The sequence below is a fragment of the Phyllobates terribilis genome, unplaced genomic scaffold (genome assembly GCF_046119375.1).
Source record: "Phyllobates terribilis strain yellow unplaced genomic scaffold, ASM4611937v1 Scaffold_2__4_contigs__length_985480577, whole genome shotgun sequence".
Lineage (NCBI taxonomy): Eukaryota > Metazoa > Chordata > Amphibia > Anura > Dendrobatidae > Phyllobates > Phyllobates terribilis.
In genome coordinates, this window is record NW_027362762.1 from 83,343,420 (window position 1) to 83,366,839 (window position 23,420).

The following is a 23,420-nucleotide window of genomic DNA, read 5'->3' on the forward strand; positions in this document are numbered from 1 at the left end:
AACACTAAACTGGCTACAGCACAGAGGCTTACCTGCATAACCAATAACATGTCTAAACCAGCGATAAATGCTGTTTACTAAGTCATAAAAGCATGTTAAAAGGCACTTAATATGCGTTATTCAGATGGTCTGAATCTGTGTGCTGAGACATGTATAGCGTCTGTGCGTTCTCTCTTATGGGGAGATCATTGTAAATGTCTGTGGAAACATGCCCCATTAGGATAAGTGCAGTATAAGACAATTACTTTAGTTTTAAGTTTCCAAGGGAACGAAACAGCAGAACTGTGCAATGGGGGATACTCTGACGTCAGCACCGTGAGCACAGGCATTGTGCCGAAATTGCTTGGACATGCCAGATTATACCTCTTGGTTCATTTTAATTATCTATTTACTATAAAAATCCAAAAAGGGGACTGTGCGTCAGTACATTCAAAAAATACCTTTCCATGAACATTGGGTTTAATGGATTTACATATATATTACTCAGCATTGACCGATAAGGTGGAAATTCCCTTACATTTTTCCAGTTTGCAGCTCGGTAGTAATAGTTGCATTGCTTAAAGATCCTTTTCGTTTTGCTTTCTAGATCAATTGAGATTTTTACTTATTTAATTTTGCATTACTTAAAGGTATAGCTTCGACGAAGGTAACAATACGATGAGATTTAGTATATGAGGAACTAGGTATCTGATTAATACGTGTGAGCTCAGACCACCACATTGTGAAATGTCTATAGTTATTTGCCACTGTTAAAATGTTTATGGAAATTCCAGTTTTTTTCTAGAGGGGAAATCTTGACTTTACTGCACTTCACCGCGGGTTAAGGGGCTTACAGAAGGACCAACTTCTAGGATCAGCATACCTGAGAAAGACCTGCAGTTGACAAAGTCATATTTTGGTTCATCTGTGCCTATAATTCATATAGGCCCCTATGTGCATGATCAAAACTTTTGTTAAAGGGACTCTGTCGACAGGTTTCTGCTATGTAATCTGAGAGCAGCTTAATCTAGGGGCGGAGACCCTGATGTGTCACATATTAGACTGTAGTTTCAATACAATCAGTGTTTTATCAGCAGGAGATTATCCCTGCAGGACTAGGTGTCTAATGCCAAGCAGTCCAGCTAATTTGTGTAACCCAGCCCCCCACCACTGATTGGTAGCTTGCTAACACTGTACACAGGAAGCAGCCAATTAGGGGTGTGGGCGGGATTATACAGAGCTCAGCATTCAGATCACTGCTACATCTACTGTAGAGAAAACAAGGATTTTATCAAAACTGCACCAGTCAGTCCAATAAGTGATATGTAGCTTTAATCAGACTTTCTGCACCTACATCATGCAGCTCTAAAATTCCATAGCAAAAATCGTCTGACAAATTCCCTTTAAATGGTAGAGGTCCCAGAGATGGGTGCCTCACCTATAAAGGTTTGTGACACATCTAAAAGCTACACCTACAGATATGACATAAATGTCACTGGTTGGGATACCAAGCTGTATTCATAGCTACTACACATTGGACGGAGCTGCACTGCTTCAACCAGTGGACCTGCTGGGGGTAGACCGCCTACCTATCGGATATTTATGACCTACCCTAAGGATCAGTTCACAACAGTTGAAGAACCAGATGTTGAAGGATAGTTGGTAGTGGATAGACAAGGGGCCCGGTTCATCAAAGTTTATTGGTGACAGGTTCCCTTTAAACAGACCTAGATTCACATTCGAGCAATGGATGCACTTGATAAAACAAAGTTGTGTGTAGATCGCTCATTTATGGACATTTAGGAAAAAAAAAATTCCCCCTCCTTTAGACAGGTGGATTTCCCCGTTGCCCTATTGGGTTGTTTCCATTATCATTACTGTGCAGATAGTGAGAAATGTTCTTAACACAAGTCGTGATCTTGACTCTGGATTGATCGGTGATCATGGCAAGCGAGGAGACACCTTCCCAAGCTGAGGAGGTCAGTTGATTTTGCACATAATCCAACCAATAGAAATTCTGGAGCTACATCGATGATTACTCTGACATCCGTTTTATTTCAGATGTCTATTCATCTTGGTTTCCATCTGAGTTGGATCTTCAGGGCTTCTGTTGATTTCAGCTCCGTGTTCCACCAACAGGTCATGTTTTCAGGATTTCCTTAGTATTTCCCAGGTGATAATTGTATCACCTGGACAGGCAATAATTCAATCACCTGTGTAATACTAAGGAAATCATGACCTATTGGTGGCTTTTGAGGACCGGGGTTGGGGAACACTGTCGTAAGACCTATTGAAAATTCTAGATGTCCACAAAACTCGATATTGTTGAGATTGATAACCCCTGCATTAACTGTTTGACAATCGTTGGCATGTGGATCCTGTTTTGCTTGGCACAGTGGTGACACATGGAAAATATTGTAGCCGTTGGCGCAATGCTGTTGGTTAGAAAATGGCCAAGACCTTGATAAAATTGGTTAGAATCAGGACTGACGGATACGAATGATCCTTTTTGGGGTCTAGAAGCGTAATGGTTTTTGCCTGGGCGTCCGACCTTTCGGTTTGTTGCGTTTTCTCTCTAAACCTTGCTTCTTACTATATAACCTGTATTCTAAAGAAAACCCACACGAGTGAATAGCGCTGCTTCTGCAATTCTGTGTTTTACTGTCTTTGCAAATGGCAAATTCCCTTTCCTTTTAAATGCTGACGAGGATGTTTTTTGCTTATTACAAACACATATTTAGCGATGCACGTACAGGTGATAAAGTATCGGAATGAGTTATTAGGTGACTCATAGGTTGATTTAGTTGAAGGTGTAAACTCGTTCTTTGCCAAAAATCCAAACTTACAGATACTTTTTATTTTTTTCATACTAAATCAAACCAGGCACACGAGTAGAAAATGTTAAAAATACTTGTCACTTCCCCATTATGGGGGTGAGGCGCTGCTGATGTGATGTACGTGGTCTGTCGGGTCTTGTGCACACCCAGTATTTATTGCACCTTTTTGATTAATTCGAGGTGGTGGCGTATATGTTATGCACGGCGTGCACGATACATGCCACACTGCTAGTGCCCCTTAATTCCAATCCAGACAGGATACGTGCTGGACAACCCCTTTAATTGTGGTGCTTTCGTAGGGCACGGATACCATTTAAGGAGGCAATGCTCTACAGGAAATAAGTTTTGTAAATTAACTCTCCTCCAAAAGGAAGAAAATTGTCTTTCAAGGGACATTTGGATTTCTGGCTGACCAATATTCCTTGTCCTGTTGAATATCTCATTAGATCAGACATTGACTTATAGGGTAGCTACCGCCTATAGGGGGCACTAGAGAGGCAGTTTTCTTCCTGCTGAACGAGGGCTATTTTACATGCCTGTAGTGTCGACAGGAATTGGCTAATGTGGATTGCCATGTTACATGTGTGTCTTGACACTTAAAAACCATGATTTTGAAATACTCTGTTGGGAGAAGTTTATAAGAATGGAAAAGTCTAGCCTAATACGTCATATATTGGATTATTGCTTTTAATCAAAGTTAGTATAAAGGATACGTTGAGACGGGTTGTCTAGGATTAGGAAAACTTCTGCTTTCTTTCAAAAGTTGTCCCATTAGTTGATTTTTTTTTTTTTGTTTGTTTTTTTAGTGGAGTTGCAGCTCACCTCCGTTCACTTCAACGGTGCTGGGCTACGATGCTACGGATACCTAATCTTGGATAAGCCCTTTAGGGGGGTTGTCTGGTAAAGAAAACCCTATTGGGTAGTTCTGCCTTGATAGAGGGGGTCTTTTTTTTTTTTTTTTAGGATTTTCATCTTTTGGCTGGAGTTGAAAGCCATTTCGAATCATGGTGGACCTGTCTTGTCCTGCAAGATCCCGACAACTTATTGGTTTGAATGGGCGCTGTGTAATGCTTAATTCCCCCCTATAGTGGAGCAGCAGAGAAGCAGAACACTTGCCACATTTTCCCACAGATTACAGCTGACCGTTGAGGGTCCTGCTGGTTGGACACATCGTGATCAGCTCATTGTCAAGGGTCTCTTCTAACAAATATTGAACCCCTAAGTAATATGTTTCCTGGTTGGCTTTTTAAAAGGCAGTCTTGGCCAAAAAGATAAATAAAATGAAGTGTTCCTGCTGGGTCATTACATGACGCATCTCTACTTTCTGTTTCTGTCCTTTTAAAAATCCCCTTCTGCGAGACTTTATAGTTTTCTGCTTAGTAGACAAACGGGTTAAGAGCCGAAATGCCAAGAGTTCAAACAGCAGAATGAGAAAGTGATATTAAAAGTTCTCATGCTGTGATAGCCTAGATAATCCTGAAAAGCAAAATCCCTGTGGCGCTCGGCCATCCCATGTCTGCAGATCGTCATGTGGTTACATCTTGTACGCTGGGTGCATTGTGTATTAGACATGCTTAGCTTTCCTGCCCCCGTTTCTGTGCTCTTGGACACATTCTTCTTTTAGAGAATGCTTGCGGAAGACTAACAAAACTTACTCCAAAACAAGTTAAAGGGGTCGTCTGGGACAGTTTTTTATTTTTACAATGGGCCCAAGAACTTAATATCTACCTGCCTGTTGTGCCCTGATTTCCGCCGGCACAGAACAATGTCGGACCTCTCCTGCCGGAGACCCAGCTGCTTCTTCTGACGTCAAGTCAACAGAGCAACGGTTTCTCATCCACCCTGATATGTTGATGGGGCGTGATTGCCGATCCAGCCAGATCCCTGCTGCCTAACTGCGGGAAGCCTTCTGTCAATCAACATGACGTTGGCAGTCACGCTCCGTCGACAGAGCAGCCCAGAAGAACTACCTTATTGACGTAGAGCAGCTGAATCGTCGACAGGAGCGGTCAGTGACCGCTTTGTGCCGGCGCCCAGGTTCAACAGTCATGTAGTTACTATCTCCCTTTTTTTTAATATTTATTTATTTTTTTACTATGGGCCTTAAAGCGAAGTATTTGATAAAATCTTTTTAAGTTGCCTTATTCTGCGTAGAGATAAGTTATTGATCGCTGCGGGTCTATTCGATGGGACCAACACTGATCCAGAGGACGGTGCTCTGCTTGAATGGAGTTGAGTCTGCGTACCATTGCTCTATTTTTTTGACTATGGGACTGTCGTGGATAACAAAATGATCTACTCCAAGGGGTCAGCTCTAGGACCCCTAATGATCAAGAAGTTGTCAACTATCTTATTTGATAGTTCATACATGATAGCTTGCCAACTTGGTACAAACTCCTTCAAAAGGGTATTTTAGCTACAAGATGTGATCTATCCACAGAGCTTCTAGATCGGTGGGGGTCCGGCTGCTTAGAACCCCCATGAATCATCAGAACAGAGCACTTTTGACTTCTGTCTGATGGAACCTCTCTGTTCATTCCTTTTTGGACTACTAGAGAATGTTAAGCAATGAGAATGAATGGAGTGGCAGATGAGCATAGTCTCTCTATTTAGACGGGACATTTTGGTGACATCTCCATCCTCCATCTTGTAACTGTAATACCCCCTTTTAAGTGTTCCCCCCGCCGCGATTGAAGTCACCTTCCAGGGAGTGCGCTGACCCATCACCTGACTCCATTCTTCAGCTTCAAAGAAAGCCCTGAGTCATGGAAACCAGACAATTTCTTGAAGACTTTTGAGTGCATAAAGTTCTACATATATTCACTTTACCCTGAAGGGAGGAGAAAGATGAGCTGGGGAAGGATGATGACAACTAGTCTTCACCGACAACCTTCAGAGCTTTAACTACTTTACCAGGTAGAGGTAGCTGACTCATTTCAGATTTATGGCACACCGCAGCAAAAAAAAAGTGAACTGTGCTTTGTAATGGAAGATTTTGCACGATCTGCTAAGTGAAAACAACCTGACACATTGCACATGTAGAATGGTTTTTGCTTTGCGGGCAGTGTCTTTCTCATTTAGGAAATACATCTTCATAAACTATGAGGTTCTTGCAAGTATTGTTGAGGGTCCTAAGTTCCAAAAAAATGGCAAATTTCCCCCCTCGGAAATTTGACTTTTCCTGAAGCCAAAAGTTTGTGTGTGTAATCCAATGGAATGGATGTAGCACAGCTAGAAAAGTGATGATTAGGTAATGTCTTGTCTCATAAAGTCAGGTCATCTCAAGTGGACCTCATACATGGTTCATTCCAGGTAAGAGTGTCATGATTTGTATGGCTCACAGGTGCTTCTCCATTTCCTGGTCAGCTGGATCCTGGACCAAGTTGTTTTCCGGAGATGGCCCATTTAGCTTACCGCAAACCTTTAGATATTTGTTGGCAGATTCTGATCCTTTCCATGGGATCTGTAGGTGTATTAGGACCGCATGACTTGTCCCTCTGTCATTTGGGGGACAGGGTTGGGTGGATTGGCGGCAGGTAAATTAATTTTTGGAGTTTTATCAATTGGAGAAGATTGTAAACTCTTCTTCTAAAGAACTATTCGATGGAGATACTTTTGTTGCCACTTGTTTTCAACTAGAACAAGAATAAAAAGTCCCTGGAAGAACCTGAAAGACGACTGCGTATGTAGCAAAAAAACAAAGCGGTTCTTTCGCTCTCCTGAGAACATGATCTGGTTGGAGGCAAATGCCAATAGCTTCTAGGGGTCCTGTCCACCAGTGCCATGGTGTTGCCTTCTCCAACATAGCGACTGATGTGATGTATTGTAGATCCTTTTCTGTTTGACCACAGATGTAAACTGGTAGCAGCAGTAGATGAACCAGAGATTGAGGAACTGACTGGTTTTATTTTGAAGAAGTTGCAAGAAACTTGGGATCTGAAAATAATGACTTGATTTCAAGAAGAGTTTGTCATCGGGAAAAAAAACACCGTGCCCAGTGATCAACTCGCTGCCGCTGATTTGGTCACAGAAGCCACTGGGGAAGTTCTGGCCAGTTATTTATTGTAGAGACCTCGGCAGGAGAAACGTATCACACAGCGGCTGTTCCCAAAAAATATAATTAGCGCGGCTGGGTCCTCCGTATTTAACATCTTTCCACTCTGGCTCATAGAAGGTCAGAATGAAGGCAGCGGCTTAGTGCGATGTCTCACTTGTTTTCATGTTGCTTATTTTCCCTTTACTTAGATCTGTGTGCGGTTTTAGGCTGCTGTTTGCTTTGTGTTAGATCTGTGTGCGGTTTTAGGCTGCTGTTTGCTTTGTGTTAGATCTGTGCGCAGCTTTAGGCTGCTGTTTGCATTGTGTTAGATCTGTGCGCAGCTTTAGGCTGCTGTTTGTGTTGTGTGTTATACCTGTGCGCAGCTTTAGGCTGCTGTTTGCATTGTGTTAGATCTGTGTGCGGTTTTAGGCTGCTGTTTGCATTGTGTTAGATCTGTGCGCAGCTTTAGGCTGCTGTTTGCGTTGTGTGTTAGATCTGTGCGCAGCTTTAGGCTGCTGTTTGCATTGTGTTAGATCTGTGCACAGCTTTAGGCTGCTGTTTGCGTTGTGTGTTAGATCTGTGCACAGTTTTAGGCTGCTGTTTGCATTGTGTTAGATCTGTGCGCAGCTTTAGGCTGCTGTTTGCGTTGTGTGTTAGATCTGTGCACAGTTTTAGGCTGCTGTTTGCTTTGTGATAGATCTGTGTGCGGTTTTAGGCTGCTGTTTGCTTTGTGTTAGATCTGTGTGCGGTTTTAGGCTGCTGTTTGCTTTGTGTTAGATCTGTGTGCGGTTTTAGGCTGCTGTTTGCTTTGTGTTAGATCTGTGTGCGGTTTTAGGCTGCTGTTTGCTTTGTGTTAGATCTGTGCGCAGCTTTAGGCTGCTGTTTGCGTTGTGTGTTAGATCTGTGCACAGTTTTAGGCTGCTGTTTGCTTTGTGTTAGATCTGTGTGCGGTTTTAGGCTGCTGTTTGCTTTGTGTTAGATCTGTGTGCGGTTTTAGGCTGCTGTTTGCATTGTGTTAGATCTGTGCGCAGCTTTAGGCTGCTGTTTGCGTTGTGTGTTAGATCTGTGCACAGTTTTAGGCTGCTGTTTGCTTTGTGTTAGATCTGTGTGCGGTTTTAGGCTGCTGTTTGCTTTGTGTTAGATCTGTGTGCGGTTTTAGGCTGCTGTTTGCTTTGTGTTAGATCTGTGTGCGGTTTTAGGCTGCTGTTTGCATTGTGTTAGATCTGTGCGCAGCTTTAGGCTGCTGTTTGCTTTGTGTTAGATCTGTGTGCGGTTTTAAGCTGCTGTTTGCTTTGTGTTAGATCTGTGCACAGTTTTAGGCTGCTGTTTGCTTTGTGTTAGATCTGTGTGCGGTTTTAGGCTGCTGTTTGCTTTGTGTTAGATCTGTGCACAGTTTTAGGCTGCTGTTTGCTTTGTGTTACATCTGTGTGCGGTTTTAGGCTGCTGTTTGCTTTGTGTTAGATCTGTGTGCGGTTTTAGGCTGCTGTTTGCTTTGTGTTAGATCTGTGTGCGGTTTTAGGCTGCTGTTTGCATTGTGTTAGATCTGTGTGCGGTTTTAGGCTGCTGTTTGCATTGTGTTAGATCTGTGCGCAGCTTTAGGCTGCTGTTTGCTTTGTGTTAGATCTGTGTGCGGTTTTAGGCTGCTGTTTGCATTGTGTTAGATCTGTGTGCGGTTTTAGGCTGCTGTTTGCTTTGTGTTAGATCTGTGCACAGTTTTAGGCTGCTGTCAGCTTTGTGTTAGATCTGTGTGCGGTTTTAAGCTGCTGTTTGCTTTGTGTTAGATCTGTGTGCGGTTTTAGGCTGCTGTTTGCTTTGTGTTAGATCTGTGCACAGCTTTAGGCTGCTGTTTGCTTTGTGTTAGATCTGTGTGCGGTTTTAGGCTGCTGTTTGCTTTGTGTTAGATCTGTGTGCGGTTTTAGGCTGCTGTTTGCTTTGTGTTAGATCTGTGTGCGGTTTTAGGCTGCTGTTTGCATTGTGTTAGATCTGTGCGCAGCTTTAGGCTGCTGTTTGCGTTGTGTGTTAGATCTGTGCACAGTTTTAGGCTGCTGTTTGCATTGTGTTAGATCTGTGCGCAGCTTTAGGCTGCTGTTTGCGTTGTGTGTTAGATCTGTGCACAGTTTTAGGCTGCTGTTTGCTTTGTGTTAGATCTGTGTGCGGTTTTAGGCTGCTGTTTGCTTTGTGTTAGATCTGTGTGCGGTTTTAGGCTGCTGTTTGCTTTGTGTTAGATCTGTGTGCGGTTTTAGGCTGCTGTTTGCATTGTGTTAGATCTGTGTGCGGTTTTAGGCTGCTGTTTGCATTGTGTTAGATCTGTGCGCAGCTTTAGGCTGCTGTTTGCTTTGTGTTAGATCTGTGTGCGGTTTTAGGCTGCTGTTTGCTTTGTGTTAGATCTGTGTGCGGTTTTAGGCTGCTGTTTGCATTGTGTTAGATCTGTGTGCGGTTTTAGGCTGCTGTTTGCATTGTGTTAGATCTGTGCGCAGCTTTAGGCTGCTGTTTGCTTTGTGTTAGATCTGTGTGCGGTTTTAAGCTGCTGTTTGCTTTGTGTTAGATCTGTGTGCGGTTTTAGGCTGCTGTTTGCTTTGTGTTAGATCTGTGCACAGTTTTAGGCTGCTGTTTGCTTTGTGTTAGATCTGTGTGCGGTTTTAGGCTGCTGTTTGCTTTGTGTTAGATCTGTGTGCGGTTTTAGGCTGCTGTTTGCTTTGTGTTAGATCTGTGTGCGGTTTTAGGCTGCTGTTTGCTTTGTGTTAGATCTGTGTGCGGTTTTAGGCTGCTGTTTGCTTTGTGTTAGATCTGTGTGCGGTTTTAGGCTGCTGTTTGCATTGTGTTAGATCTGTGTGCGGTTTTAGGCTGCTGTTTGCATTGTGTTAGATCTGTGCGCAGCTTTAGGCTGCTGTTTGCTTTGTGTTAGATCTGTGTGCGGTTTTAAGCTGCTGTTTGCTTTGTGTTAGATCTGTGTGCGGTTTTAGGCTGCTGTTTGCTTTGTGTTAGATCTGTGCACAGTTTTAGGCTGCTGTTTGCGTTGTGTGTTAGATCTGTGCGCAGCTTTAGGCTGCTGTTTGCATTGTGTTAGATCTGTGCGCAGCTTTAGGCTGCTGTTTGTGTTGTGTGTTAGATCTGTGCGCAGCTTTAGGCTGCTGTTTGCATTGTGTTAGATCTGTGTGCAGCTTTAGGCTGCTGTTTGCGTTGTGTGTTAGATCTGTGCGCAGCTTTAGGCTGCTGTTTGCGCTGTGTGTTAGATCTGTGCGCAGCTTTAGGCTGCTGTTTGTGTTGTGTGTTATACCTGTGCGCAGCTTTAGGCTGCTGTTTGCATTGTGTTAGATCTGTGCGCAGCTTTAGGCTGCTGTTTGTGTTGTGTGTTATACCTGTGCTCAGCTTTAGGCTGCTGTTTGCATTGTGTTAGATCTGTGTGCGGTTTTAGGCTGCTGTTTGCTTTGTGTTAGATCTGTGTGCGGTTTTAGGCTGCTGTTTGCTTTGTGTTAGATCTGTGCGCAGCTTTAGGCTGCTGTTTGCGTTGTGTGTTAGATCTGTGCGCAGCTTTAGGCTGCTGTTTGCGTTGTGTGTTAGATCTGTGCGCAGCTTTAGGCTGCTGTTTGCGTTGTGTGTTAGATCTGTGCGCAGCTTTAGGCTGCTGTTTGCTTTGTGTTAGATCTGTGCGCAGCTTTAGGCTGCTGTTTGCGTTGTGTGTTAGATCTGTGCGCAGCTTTAGGCTGCTGTTTGCGTTGTGTGTTAGATCTGTGCGCAGCTTTAGGCTGCTGTTTGTGTTGTGTGTTATACCTGTGCGCAGCTTTAGGCTGCTGTTTGCATTGTGTTAGATCTGTGCGCAGCTTTAGGCTGCTGTTTGTGTTGTGTGTTATACCTGTGCGCAGCTTTAGGCTGCTGTTTGCATTGTGTTAGATCTGTGCGCAGCTTTAGGCTGCTGTTTGTGTTGTGTGTTATACCTGTGCGCAGCTTTAGGCTGCTGTTTGTGTTGTGTGTTATACCTGTGCACAGTTTTAGGCTGCTGTTTGTGTTAGATCTGTGCACAGTTTTAGGCTGTTTGCGTTGTTTTCCTCCTCGGTTATGTACGTATGATTTATGCATATGTAACGTATTTCAAGATAAACCACATGATGCTAAAAACAGCAGCATCGTGCTCTTAAAAGGAGATGTGGCCATCAAAAAAGGGAAGTTAAGCATCAAGATGGGATTTAAAAAACCCTACACAGTAAATTTTAAGCATTGACATTTATAAAGCATATCGTAGACACCACCTCTGCTCCGCACGGTCAATAGAGACAGCAGAATTAAAGGGATTCTCCAGGACTTAATATTGATGGCCTGTCCTTGGATAGATTGTGAATATCAGATCATTTGCTATCTGACAGCCCCCCATGATAAGCTTTTTGCAGGTCCCACCTTGTCAGAGGAGCATTCATGGCTTCTAAGTCTCCTCACTCTGACATGCCTGCATGCTGCAGCACATGTGTGTGGGAGCTTCTGTTTCTTGTAGATGATGTTTGCAGAAAATTGTATTTGACTGATAAACAGGAAATTTAACATCTAAACAATGACTTTAGGTGTTGTCAGAGGTTTCGCTGACTTCAGTGGCTCCGTGGTGTATGGCCTCACACATCGCTGGCCCACCTCTAGTCTCCCGTGTTCCCATTGACATCTATAGCAGCAGATCAGGACCGATTGGAGGCGTCCTGTTCTTCTAATTTGTATTTCGCATCAGTGCTGCTTATTACAATGTAGTTATCACCTGGGGAAAAAGCTGATGCCGAATAATCTGCCTCCTGATAACACGGCGAGGATGATGCAACAAAACTCAGCAGATCTTTACTTGGTTAATTTAAACTGTATGTTTGACTTTTATAGAGTTCAGTTCAAAGACCGTGACACATCGCTGTTTATTATCCCTGTACTGTGACATCACTGTGTGTATTATCCCTGTACTGTGACATCACTGTATGTATTATCCCTGTACTGTGACATCACTGTGTGTATTATCCCTGTACTGTGACATCTCTGTGTGTATTATCCCTGTACTGTGACATCTGTGTGTATTATCTCTGTACTGTGACATCGCTGTGTGTATTATCCCTGTACTGTGACATCACTGTGTGTATTATCCCTGTACTGTGACATCATTGTGCGTATTATCCCTGTACTGTGACATCACTGTGCGTATTATCCCTGTACTGTGACAACATTGTGCGTATTATCCCTGTACTGTGACATCACTGTGTGTATTATCCCTGTACTGTGACATCATTGTGCGTATTATCCCTGTACTGTGACATCACTGTGTGTATTATCCCTGTACTGTGACATCATTGTGTGTATTATCCCTGTACTGTGACATCACTATGTGTATTATCCCTGTACTGTGACATCATTGTGCGTATTATCCCTGTACTGTGACATCACTGTGTGTATTATCCCTGTACTGTGACATCATTGTGTGTATTATCCCTGTACTGTGACATCATTGTGTGTATTATCCCTGTACTGTGACATCATTGTGTGTGTATTATCCCTGTACTGTGACATCATTGTGCGTATTATCCCTGTACTGTGACATCATTGTGCGTATTATCCCTGTACTGTGACATCACTGTGTGTATTATCCCTGTACTGTGACATCACTGTGTGTATTATCCCTGTACTGTGACATCATTGTGCGTATTATCCCTGTACTGTGACATCTCTGTGTGTATTATCCCTGTACTGTGACATCTGTGTGTATTATCTCTGTACTGTGACATCGCTGTGTGTATTATCCCTGTACTGTGACATCGCTGTGTGTATTATCCCTGTACTGTGACATCGCTGTGTGTATTATCCCTGTACTGTGACATCGCTGTGTGTATTATCCCTGTACTGTGACATCGCTGTGTTTATTATCCCTGTACTGTGATATCGCTGTGTGTATTATCCCTGTACTGTGACATCACTGTGTGTATTATCCCTGTACTGTGACATCACTGTGTTTATTATCCCTGTACTGTGATATCGCTGTGTGTATTATCCCTGTACTGTGACATCACTGTGTGTATTATCCCTGTACTGTGACATCACTGTGTGTATTTTTCCTGTACTGTGACATCGCTGTGTGTATTATCCCTGTACTGTGACATCGCTGTGTGTATTATCCCTGTACTGTGACATCACTGTGTGTATTATCCCTGTACTGTGACATCACTGTGCGTATTATCCCTGTACTGTGACATCACTGTGCGTATTATCCCTGCTCGGTGACATCACTGTGCGTATTATCCCTGCTCGGTGACATCACTGTGCATATTATCCCTGCTCGGTGACATCACTGTGCGTATTATCCCTCCATTGTGACATCACTGTGTGTATTATCCCTGTACTGTGACATCACTGTGTGTATTATCTCTGTACTGTGACATCACTGTGCGTATTATCCCTGTACTGTGACATCACTGTGCGTATTATCCCTGTACTGTGACATCACTGTGCGTATTATCCCTGTACTGTGACATCACTGTGCGTATTATCCCTGTACTGTGACATCACTGTGCGTATTATCCCTGCTCTGTGACATCACTGTGCGTATTATCCCTGCTCGGTGACATCACTGTGCGTATTATCCCTGTACTGTGACATCACTGTGTGTATTATCCCTGTACTGTGACATCACTGTGTGTATTATCCCTGTACTGTGACATCACTGTGTGTATTATCCCTGTACTGTGACATCACTTTCTGTATTATCCCTGTACTGTGACATCATTATGTATCCCAGCGCGGTGACATCACTGTGTGTATTGACCAGGGTATACTCCAAACCTAAGAATCCCACCTGATAATAAAGCCTAGTGAATCCGGAGTCACATCATTAACCGTAACGATATCCAGTGTAATAATTAACCCTTTGTGTGTACATTTCTCGGCTGGAGTGTATATAGGAGGACACTGTAGCGTTAGTGCTCACATAGCTGCGTGCAGGTACATGGTAATGCCGTGGGTTGTGCAGGTCTAATGAAGCTGAAGACGGGATTTTCTCAGCTATATTTTGTTTTTGGAAAGAGAAGAAAACTAATGAGCTCTTCAGGGGAATAGGAGAAAAAAAGAAACCCCGCTATCTGCCGACCTTGCCGCTGCCACAGATTTCTTGTATACTGATAATAGATCAGTTGGTTTTATCATAAGCCACAAAGGAAAATTGTTTGACATTTTTATATCTTGAGAAATTATGGGGATTTGTACAAGCTGCGGATCCATCTGCTGCCCTGTCCTCTATTCTTTATACTGCAGCTCGGCTTTTTCAGATTGTCTGCTGTGTTGATACTTTAAACCTTTTGGAGCAGATTTCCACATTTCCGTCGTCTTTGCACAGTATATCGGCATTTTCCATGTTTTCTGGTTTGATCAGGTCGGTTATCTTTGCAAACCCTTTCTAGGGCCACTTACACTTAAAGGGGCACAGTACATTTTCCTACGGGTCCTTTAAGAATAGTATCTTTAGTACAGACCTTCTCTCTGCACTGGATTTGGCTTGCTCTTAACTTAAATGCAGGTGCATCCTGTGTGGCTCCATCCAAGACTAGCGTATATACCGTATCCAGCTTGGCGGTATAGTCCACCAATGTAAAACCTCTTAATATACAATATTTTCATGACCTTAAACTTTTTTTCATGATTTCTATTTCTTTTGTGTTGTGCAGTTTCTAAACATCTCATTTTTAAAAGGAAACTGTCAGCAAGTAGGATATGGGCAGTGTATATGTGATGCCCACCATTAACTGGCAAGTGGCCGATGGTCATCAATCGGTTCATTAGTGCCCCTCCGATGTAGAAGGGAGGAGATGCATCGGTTTCACCTGTTTTTTACGTAACCCAAGTCCCAAAAAGTTCTCTTTTGTACAATACTCATTAAAAAAAGTTTGAAAAAGTGACCAATAACTTTTAAACAGATTTACGCCTGAAAAATTAAGCAAATTTTGCTGCAAATCTGTCGTTCCGTTTAATAAATGTGGCATAGTTAAAGGGGTATTCCCATCTCCAAGATTTTATTCCAATATGTTGTAGGTGTAATAAGAATATTAGCGAATACCTCCAATTTGAAATGTAGTATAGTTCTTCAGATTTGCTATGTTGATTACCCCATGTCCAGGGCATTGTAGTATCTTAGGTATCCATGGTTATGACTACTCATATATTGACAGTTAGTGGTTGTAACCATGGATACCTAAGCGTCTGCAATGCCCTGCACATGGGGTAAGCAACATAGAAATGTAGTATAGTTCTTTTGATAAGCTATGTCGCTTTCCCCATGTGCAGGGCATTTCAGTAGCTTAGGTGTCCATGATTATGACCACTAAGGGCTAACTAACTGTCATTATATGTGTGGTCATAACTATGGATACCTAAACTACTGCAATGCCCTAGACATGGGGTAAGCGACATAATGAATCAGAATAACTATACTAAATTTCTAATTGGAGGTATTTGCTAATATTATTATTACAGCCACTACATATTGGGATCGGATCTTGGAGATGGGATTATTTATTTTTATTTTCTTTTTTGGGCATATGAAATGCCAATAGTAATAAATCTGCCCATACACAATGGCACAAAATACTATTTAAAACCTGCAAGTAACAGATCTGCTAAAAAATGCTTGTTGACTGTCTCCAGGTCACAGCGAGATATTAAGATCTCTTCCGATGGAGGTGGAGAATGGTGGATGAGTAGAGTCCTGCATCACAAGTAGGTCAATTGATGGACATGTGATAGATATTGCCCAGTCTTCCTCTCTTGCTGTGCTCCACTAGAAGGGTTAAACTATTCTGGAAGATCTATTACTCACAGAAGCCACTGAGTTTTATCAGTTAATTCTGACAAGACCAAGGCCAAGGTCGTGGAAGAAATGCTTCTCGGGCCTCTGTTTCTGCAGCGATATCGTACAGAAGAGCTCTGAGGCCGGATCACAGCTCGTATCTGTATTGTGAAAGCTTCGCTCTCACCACAACCCACTCAGATCAGAGCAAAATGCAGCTCTCTGTAGTGAAAAAATCCCTAACTTGTCAATTCTGTAATCTGACAGAATCCTCTGATAAAAGCCAGGCAGATATTCCTTCGTTTGCCTTCCTGATTTTTGATAACTCTGGATCAAATCGAGGGCTTTACGTGTGCCTTACTGGTATTGAGTAGTAGTGACAATGGTGATTGGTATGTAGATACATAGATAATATCAGCCATAACATGAAAACTACTGAAAGGTGACGAAAAATTGATTAACTTGTGAGATTGGCACCGGTCCGTGGTGGGATATATTAGGAGGTAAGTCAGCTCTTGAAGTTGATGTGCTGGAATCAGGAAAAATGGCCAAGTGTAAGGATCTCCGCGACAAGGGCCAAATTGTGACCACCAGATGACTGGGTCAGAGCATCTTAAAAACACGGGGTGTTCTCAGTATATGATCAGTTGTCTTGGATGTTCCCAATATACAGTGAGTCTTCTTGGGTGTTTACGGTATTCCACAGATTTCTTCTTGAGTGTTCCCTGTACTCTGCAGGTTTCTTCTTGGGCGCTCCATGATCTCTGCGGGTTTCTTCTTGGGCGTTCCGGGATCTCTGCGGGTTTCTTCTTGGGCGTTCTGGGATCTCTGCGGGTTTCTTCTTGGGCGTACCGGGATCTCTGCAGGTTTCTTCCTGGGCGTACCGGGATCTTTGCGGGTTTCTAATTGGGCGTACCGGGATCTCTGCGAGTTTCTTCTTGGGCGTTCCGGGATCTCTGTGGGTTTCTTCTTGGGCGTACCGGGATCTCTGCGGGTTTCTTCTTGGGCGTTCCGGGATCTCTGCGGGTTTCTTCTTCGGCGTTCCGGGATCTCTGCGGGTTTCTTCTTGGGCGTTCCGGGATCTCTGCGGGTTTCTTCTTGGGAGTTCCAGGATCTCTGCGTGTTTCTTCTTGGGCGTTCCAGGGACTCCAAGGGTCTCTTCTTGGGTCTTCTTGGTATATCGCGAGTCTCTTCCTAGTATATCGTAATTCTCTACTTGGGTTTTCATGGTATGCCACAAGTCTCTTCTTGTGGGGTCTTCCTGGTATGTGGTGGTTAGTATTTACCTAAAGTGGTTTCTATTTACCTAAAGTGATTGAACGAAGGATAACCAGTGAACTGGTTAGGCTCTCTACTGTACATGACAGGAAGCAAAGGTTAGCCCATCTGGTCCGGTCCAACAGAACATCTACTGTGTCATAAATTGCTGAAATGGTTACTGCTGGCTATTAGAAGTGTCAGGACACAGTTGGTATCGCAGCTCGCTGTGTAGCCATAGACTGGTCAGAGTCTGATGCTGACAACGCAGAAAGCTTTAACAATTACATTTCATGTCCATTCCCTTGAGGCCTCTCCACCCTTGGAATTAGGTTTAGTCCAATAATCCAGAACATTTTATTACCAGTATGGAACCTGCCAGGTCCAACATATTTATTCCTAGTTGTGCATGTGTCCCTTCCGTGCTATTGCCATATATCACAATGAATCCTGCTAGTCATTGTGGTGAGGGTCTTTATCAGTGACACGTTTGCAGCTCCCATATGACAGGTGCTCATATGCTGCATTGTGTTACCACATTATTATCTCAGCCCAAGCAACCAGAGCTGCAGATTGTGAGGCTGTTATGGGCCAGAGGTCACTCCAGGTCGCTGAACTTTTCTCCCATATATAAACAGGAAGGTGTGCCCTTGTCGTCCAATAGATGACTGTTGCGTGCGGCAGCCAGCGATATGAACGGGTCATGGGAAACACGGCCAGAGGGCGGAATTTAGTAACCTTCAAGTTCTTCTTCTTTTTTTTTCTTTTTTTTTTTTAGTATACATACATACAGCTGGTGAAGGAAGTATTGAACACGTCACCAATTTTTAAAGGGGTTGTCCACTACTTTTACATTGATGCCCTATCCGTAGGGTGTTGAGTGCATTACTTATAGTTTTCTTTGAAACAATTGTACCTGCTGATTCCAGGTCTTTCTGTAGCTCTCCACAAGTGGTCCGTGGCATTGGGCAACTCCTCTGATACGGTAATTCTTTTCACTCCTCTGTCTGAAATCTTCCAGGCCGCTCCTGGTTATGGCCAGTTTATGGTGAAATCATGTTCTTTGCACTTCCGGATTATGGCTCCAAGATGGCTCACTGGAACCTACAGTAGTTTAGAAATTCTTCTGTAACCAATGCCATCAGTATGTTTTGCAGCAATAAGGTTGTGAAGGTCTTCAGACAGCTCACTGGCTTTACCTATCATGAGATAATTCTTGTGTGGCACCTTGGTAATGAAATATCTTTTTATAGGCCAGTTGATATTATTTTTCACTAAGTGGCAGGATTGCTTTCTAATTACTGATAGATTTCAGTTAGTGTCAAGGATTTCAATGGCTTTTTGCACCTCTCTTCATATGTTCAATACTTTTTCCCTGTCATTTCTCATAACTTAACTTAATTTATGGACATTTATGGTGTGATTTCTTTGCCTGCATGGATTGGATGGGTTGTTGCTGACATGGTAAGAATTTCATATCAATAGCACCTTTAGGAATATATTTACTTAGAAAATTGATGACGTGTTCAGTATTTCTCACCTGCTGTGTGTGTGTGTGTAATAGATGTATAGAGATATATTGTAATGTAATATAATATATATACAGTACAGACCAAAAGTTTGGACACACCTCATTTAAAGATTTTTCTGTATTTTCATGACTATGAAAATTATACATTCACACTGAAGGCATCAAAACTATGAATTCACACATGTGGAATTATATACTTAACAAAAAAGTGTGAAACAACTGAAAATATGTCTTATATTCTAGGTTCTTCAAAGTAGCCACCTTTTGCTTTGATGACTGCTTTGCACACTCTTGGCATTCTCTTGATGAGCTTCAAGAGGTAGTCACCGGAAATGGTTTTCACTTCACAGGTGTGCCCTGTCAGGTTTAATAAGTGGGATTTCTTGCCTTATAAATGGGGTTGGGACCATCAGTTGTGTTGTGCAGAAGTCTGGTGGATACACAGCTGATAGTCCTACTGAATAGACTGTTAGCTGCTTTTTTCTTGCCACAATACAGATTCTAAGTAAAGAAAAACGAGTGACCATCATTACTTTAAGAAATGAAGGTCAGTCAGTCCGAAAAATTGGGCAAACTCTGAAAGTGTCCCCAAGTGCAGTTGCAAAAACCATCAAGCGCTACAAAGAAACTGGCTCACGTGAGGACCGCCCCAGGAAAGGAAGACCAAGAGTCACCTCTGCTTCTGAGGATAAGTTTATCCGAGTCACCAGCCTCAGAAATCGCAGCTTAATAGCAGCTCAGATTAGAGACCAGGTCAATGCCACAGAGTTCTAGCAGCAGACACATCTCTTCAACAACTGTTAAGAGGAGACTTTGTGCAGCAGGCCTTCATGGTAAAATAGCTGCTAGGAAACCACTGCTAAGGACAGGCAACAAGCAGAAGAGACTTGTTTGGGCTAAAGAACACAAGGAATGGACATTAGACCAGTGGAAATCTGTGCTTTGGGCTGAAGAGTCCAAATTTGAGATCGTTGGTTCCAACCACCGTGTCTTTGTGTGACGCAGAAAAGGTGAACGGATGGACTCTACATGCCTGGTTCCCACCGTGAAGCATGGAGGAGGAGGTGTGATGGTGTGGGGGTGCTTTGCTGGTGACACTGTTGGGGATCTATTCAAAATTGAAGGCATACTGAACCAGCATGGCTACCACAGCATCTTGCAGCGGCATGCTATTCCATCCGGTTTGCGTTTAGTTGGACCATCATTTATTTTTCAACAGGACAATGACCCCAAACACCTCCAGGCTGTGTAAGGGCTATTTGACCAAGAAGGAGAGTGATGGGGTGCTACGCCAGATGACCTGGCCTCCACAGTCACCAGACCTGAACACAATCGAGATGGTTTGGGTTGAGCTGGACCCCAGAGTGAAGGCAAAAGGGCCAACAAGTGCTAAGCATCTCTGGGAACTCCTTCAAGATTGTTGGAAGACCATTTCCGGTGACTACCTCTTGAAGCTCATCAAGAGAATGCCAAGAGTGTGCAAAGCAGTCATCAAAGCAAAAGGTGGCTACTTGAAGAACCTAGAATCTAAGACATATTGTCAGTTGTTTCACACTTTTTTGTTAAGTATATAATTCCACATGTGTTAATTCATAGTTTTGATGCCTTCAGTGTGAATGTACAATTTTCATAGTCATGAAAATACAGAAAAATCTTTAAATGAGAAGGTGTGTCCAAACTTTTGGTCTGTACTGTGTGTATAATATATATATATATATATATATATATATATATATATATATATATATATATATATATATATATATATATATATATATATATATATATATATATATATATATATATATATATATATATATAAATATAAATATAAAATAATTTTTTTAGAAATGGCGCTGCTCTGGTCCATGGGCTGTCTTGTATTGCATTCATTAGAATGGAGCAGAGCTGAAATACCAGAAACATCCATGGATGAGGGTGGCGCTCTTTCTGTGTCATGCACCAGCCCAGCCAATAAGCCTAACCTATGTTCTGCTCGGAGTGCTCCTATTAATGTATCATCTGGCTTGCCATGCATTAATATCAGAAGGGAATATTGGTGGGTCCACTGCAGAATTTGGACCACTACTGGTTGGTGCATTAACTTTCTAAACACTGGTCAAATACCTTTCTTAAAGGGTTGTTCACTTTTAGAAAACTTTGAATGGCCACTTAATTTCACCTGTGGAGGGCGATATAGGGAAAGGAAGGCTTGCTGCCAGGCTTCCTCATAGATCACATCTGATTGCTGGGGTGGAGGTGACCACTAATGAGGTGTAGATGGTGATTTTTTCCATCGCTGACATTTGGGTCGAGGTCTGTCTGTTACCTAAGCCTTGAAGTTGAGTCACTCATGCCAAATCAAGTTCACCAAAGGCCATGTAAATTGTATGGCTGGTGTTTACTCAGCGGGGCTGATCGGCATATAATATGCCAGGTCAACAAGTAATCTGGATGAATTGAAGAACTAAAGTTGGCAAATAAAGTGGCCGGGTTTATCTAATCGTCAGATTGTTACAACCTTTCATGCCAAGATGTAACAAACAGAACGCTGTGAGGCTATGTGCCCACGTAGCAGATTTGATGCAGAGTGGATTTGCCTCTCTCTGGTAGAAAAAACACATGCAGATTTACATGCGTTTTTTCTGCCAGAGAGAAGCGTTTTTTCAGTGTTTTTACATGCGTTTTTTCAAGCAGTTTTCCAAGCGATTTGGAGCATCACTTGGAAAAGTGCATGACAAGTTGGTCACACAATATAAATCCGTGCAACCGGCATGGATTTATATAGTGTGACCAAGTAATAGTTAAAAAAAAGAATAAGAATGGTAAAAAATAAAAAAAAAAGATTATACTCGCCTTCCGGTGTCTTCCCGGTGTCATCTCTGCTGCATCCGGTCTCTTGCAATGCTCGCGCTGTTTTGAAGGACCTGCAGTGAAGTCATTGAGTCATGTGATGAGTCAATTACTTGTTAGCTGCCCTGCAGTCCTTTTTTTTTTTTTTTGAGAAGGGAATAGATAATACCTAGTTGTCAGTGTATCTATATCTATACATTTACCAGGAGGAATAACAGAGGGACGACGACACAATGCAGATTTATGGCAAACCGTTCTCCAGAATTATGTTATGGGAGCAGAAGTATACAGACTTGTCGGAAGAGATGACAAATATATACATTTTTTTTTTCCCCTTTCCTTTTGTAATGGATATTTTGTAATAATAATAACTTTTATTTCTATAGCTCCAACACCTCACAATTCATAATATCTGTAGGCAGGATATCGTGTACATACAAATATATATATATATATATATATATATATATATATATATATATATATATATATATATATATAATATATATACATACACATGCACCTCACTAAATTAGATTATCATCCAAAAGTTAATTCATTTCAGTTCTTCAATATAAAAAGTGAAACTCCTATATTATATAGAGTCATTACACACAGAGTGATCTATTTCAAGTGTTTATTTCTGTTAATGTTGATGATTATAGCTTACAGCCAATGAAAGCACAAAAGTCATTATCTCAGTAAATTAGAATACTTTATAACAACAGCTTGAAAAATGTTTTTAAAATCCGAAATGTTCCCCTACTGAAATGTATGTTCAGTAAATGCCCTCAATACTTGGTCGGGCTCCTTTTGCATCAATTACTGCATCAATGCGGCAATGTGGCATGGAGGCGATCAGCCTGTGGCACTGCTGAGGTGTTATGGAAGCCCAGGTGGCTTTGATAGCAGCCTTCAGCTCGTCTGCATTGTTGGGTCTGGGGTCTCTCATCTTCCTCTTGACAATACCCCATAGATTCTCTATAATAGATTCTCTATGGGGTTAAGGTCAGGCGAGTTTGCTGCCAATCAAGCACAGTGATACTGTTGTTTTTATACCAGGTATTGGTACTTTTGGCAGTGTGGACAGGGGCCAAGTCCTGCTGAAGAATGATATTTCCATCTCCAAAAAGCTTGTCGGCAGAGGGAAGCATGAAGTGCTCTAAAATCTCCTGGTAGACGGCTGCGCTGACTTTAGTCTTGATAAAACACAGTGGACCTACACCAGCAGATGACATGGCTCCATAAACCATCACTGATTGTGGAAACTTCACACTAGACCTCCAGCAGCTTGGATTGTGGCCTCTCCACTCTTCCTCCAGACTCTGGGACCTTGTGGAGTGTGTCAGTGACTGCCTTCTGGACATCTGTCAAGTCAGCAGTCTTCTCCATGATTGTGGAGTCTACTGAAACAGACTAAGGGACCTTTTTAAACGCTTAGGAAGCCTTAGCAGATGTTTTTTGTTAATTATTCTAATTTCCTGAGATAATGACTTTTGTGTTTTCATTGGCTGTAAGCCATAATCATCAACATTAACAGAAATAAACACTTGAAATAGATCCCTCTGTGTGTAATGACTCTATATAATATATGAGCTTCACTTTTTGTATTGAAGAACTGAAATAACTTTTTGATGATATTCTAATTTAATGATATGCACCTGTATGTATGTGTGTATATTATATCAGAGAGGGTGAAAGTGCAGTACATTTAGAGAGGTCAGATTAGGCATATTAAGGTTATCAGTATTATATAAGCCCGTTTGTCCATTTTATTTTAGGATAAGAAAATCATAATATCTCAACCATCAAGAGGACCAAGTGCCTATATACCCGAACAAGAGGTAAAGACATTCAACGGCTTCATATACAGTAATGAGACAATCGTGTTCATCAAGCCCTTTTACCTTTTATAGAATGTGATTATAAACCTAATTTATATGGTAAAATCTGACGGATATAAATAATCACTTCTACAATAATAACCAATGATAAGACGTATAGGACGCCGCTGTAAGCTGTTGTCTGTCAGTCATTGTGGTCTTGTGTCTGTATATGATGGCTGCACAGTAGATAGATATTGGATAAGGATACATAAGTGCAATATATAGATATGGATGATGGATGGATAGATAG

At 42.2% G+C, this 23,420-nt stretch overlaps 1 protein-coding gene across 2 annotated transcripts in view; it reads left to right on the forward strand.

Moving 5' to 3' along the window:
* SESN3 (sestrin 3) overlaps positions 1 to 23,420 on the forward strand; it is an 82,623-nt gene that overhangs the window by 26,399 nt on the left and 32,804 nt on the right. The window contains exon 2 of one of the 2 annotated variants that reach the window (XM_073662168.1): positions 23,066 to 23,128. The exons of the other annotated variant lie outside the window; for it this stretch is intronic. Coding sequence (XP_073518269.1) covers positions 23,066 to 23,128 — 63 coding nt within the window. The remainder of the gene's footprint in view (positions 1 to 23,065; positions 23,129 to 23,420) is intronic. 2 annotated transcript variants of the gene reach the window in all.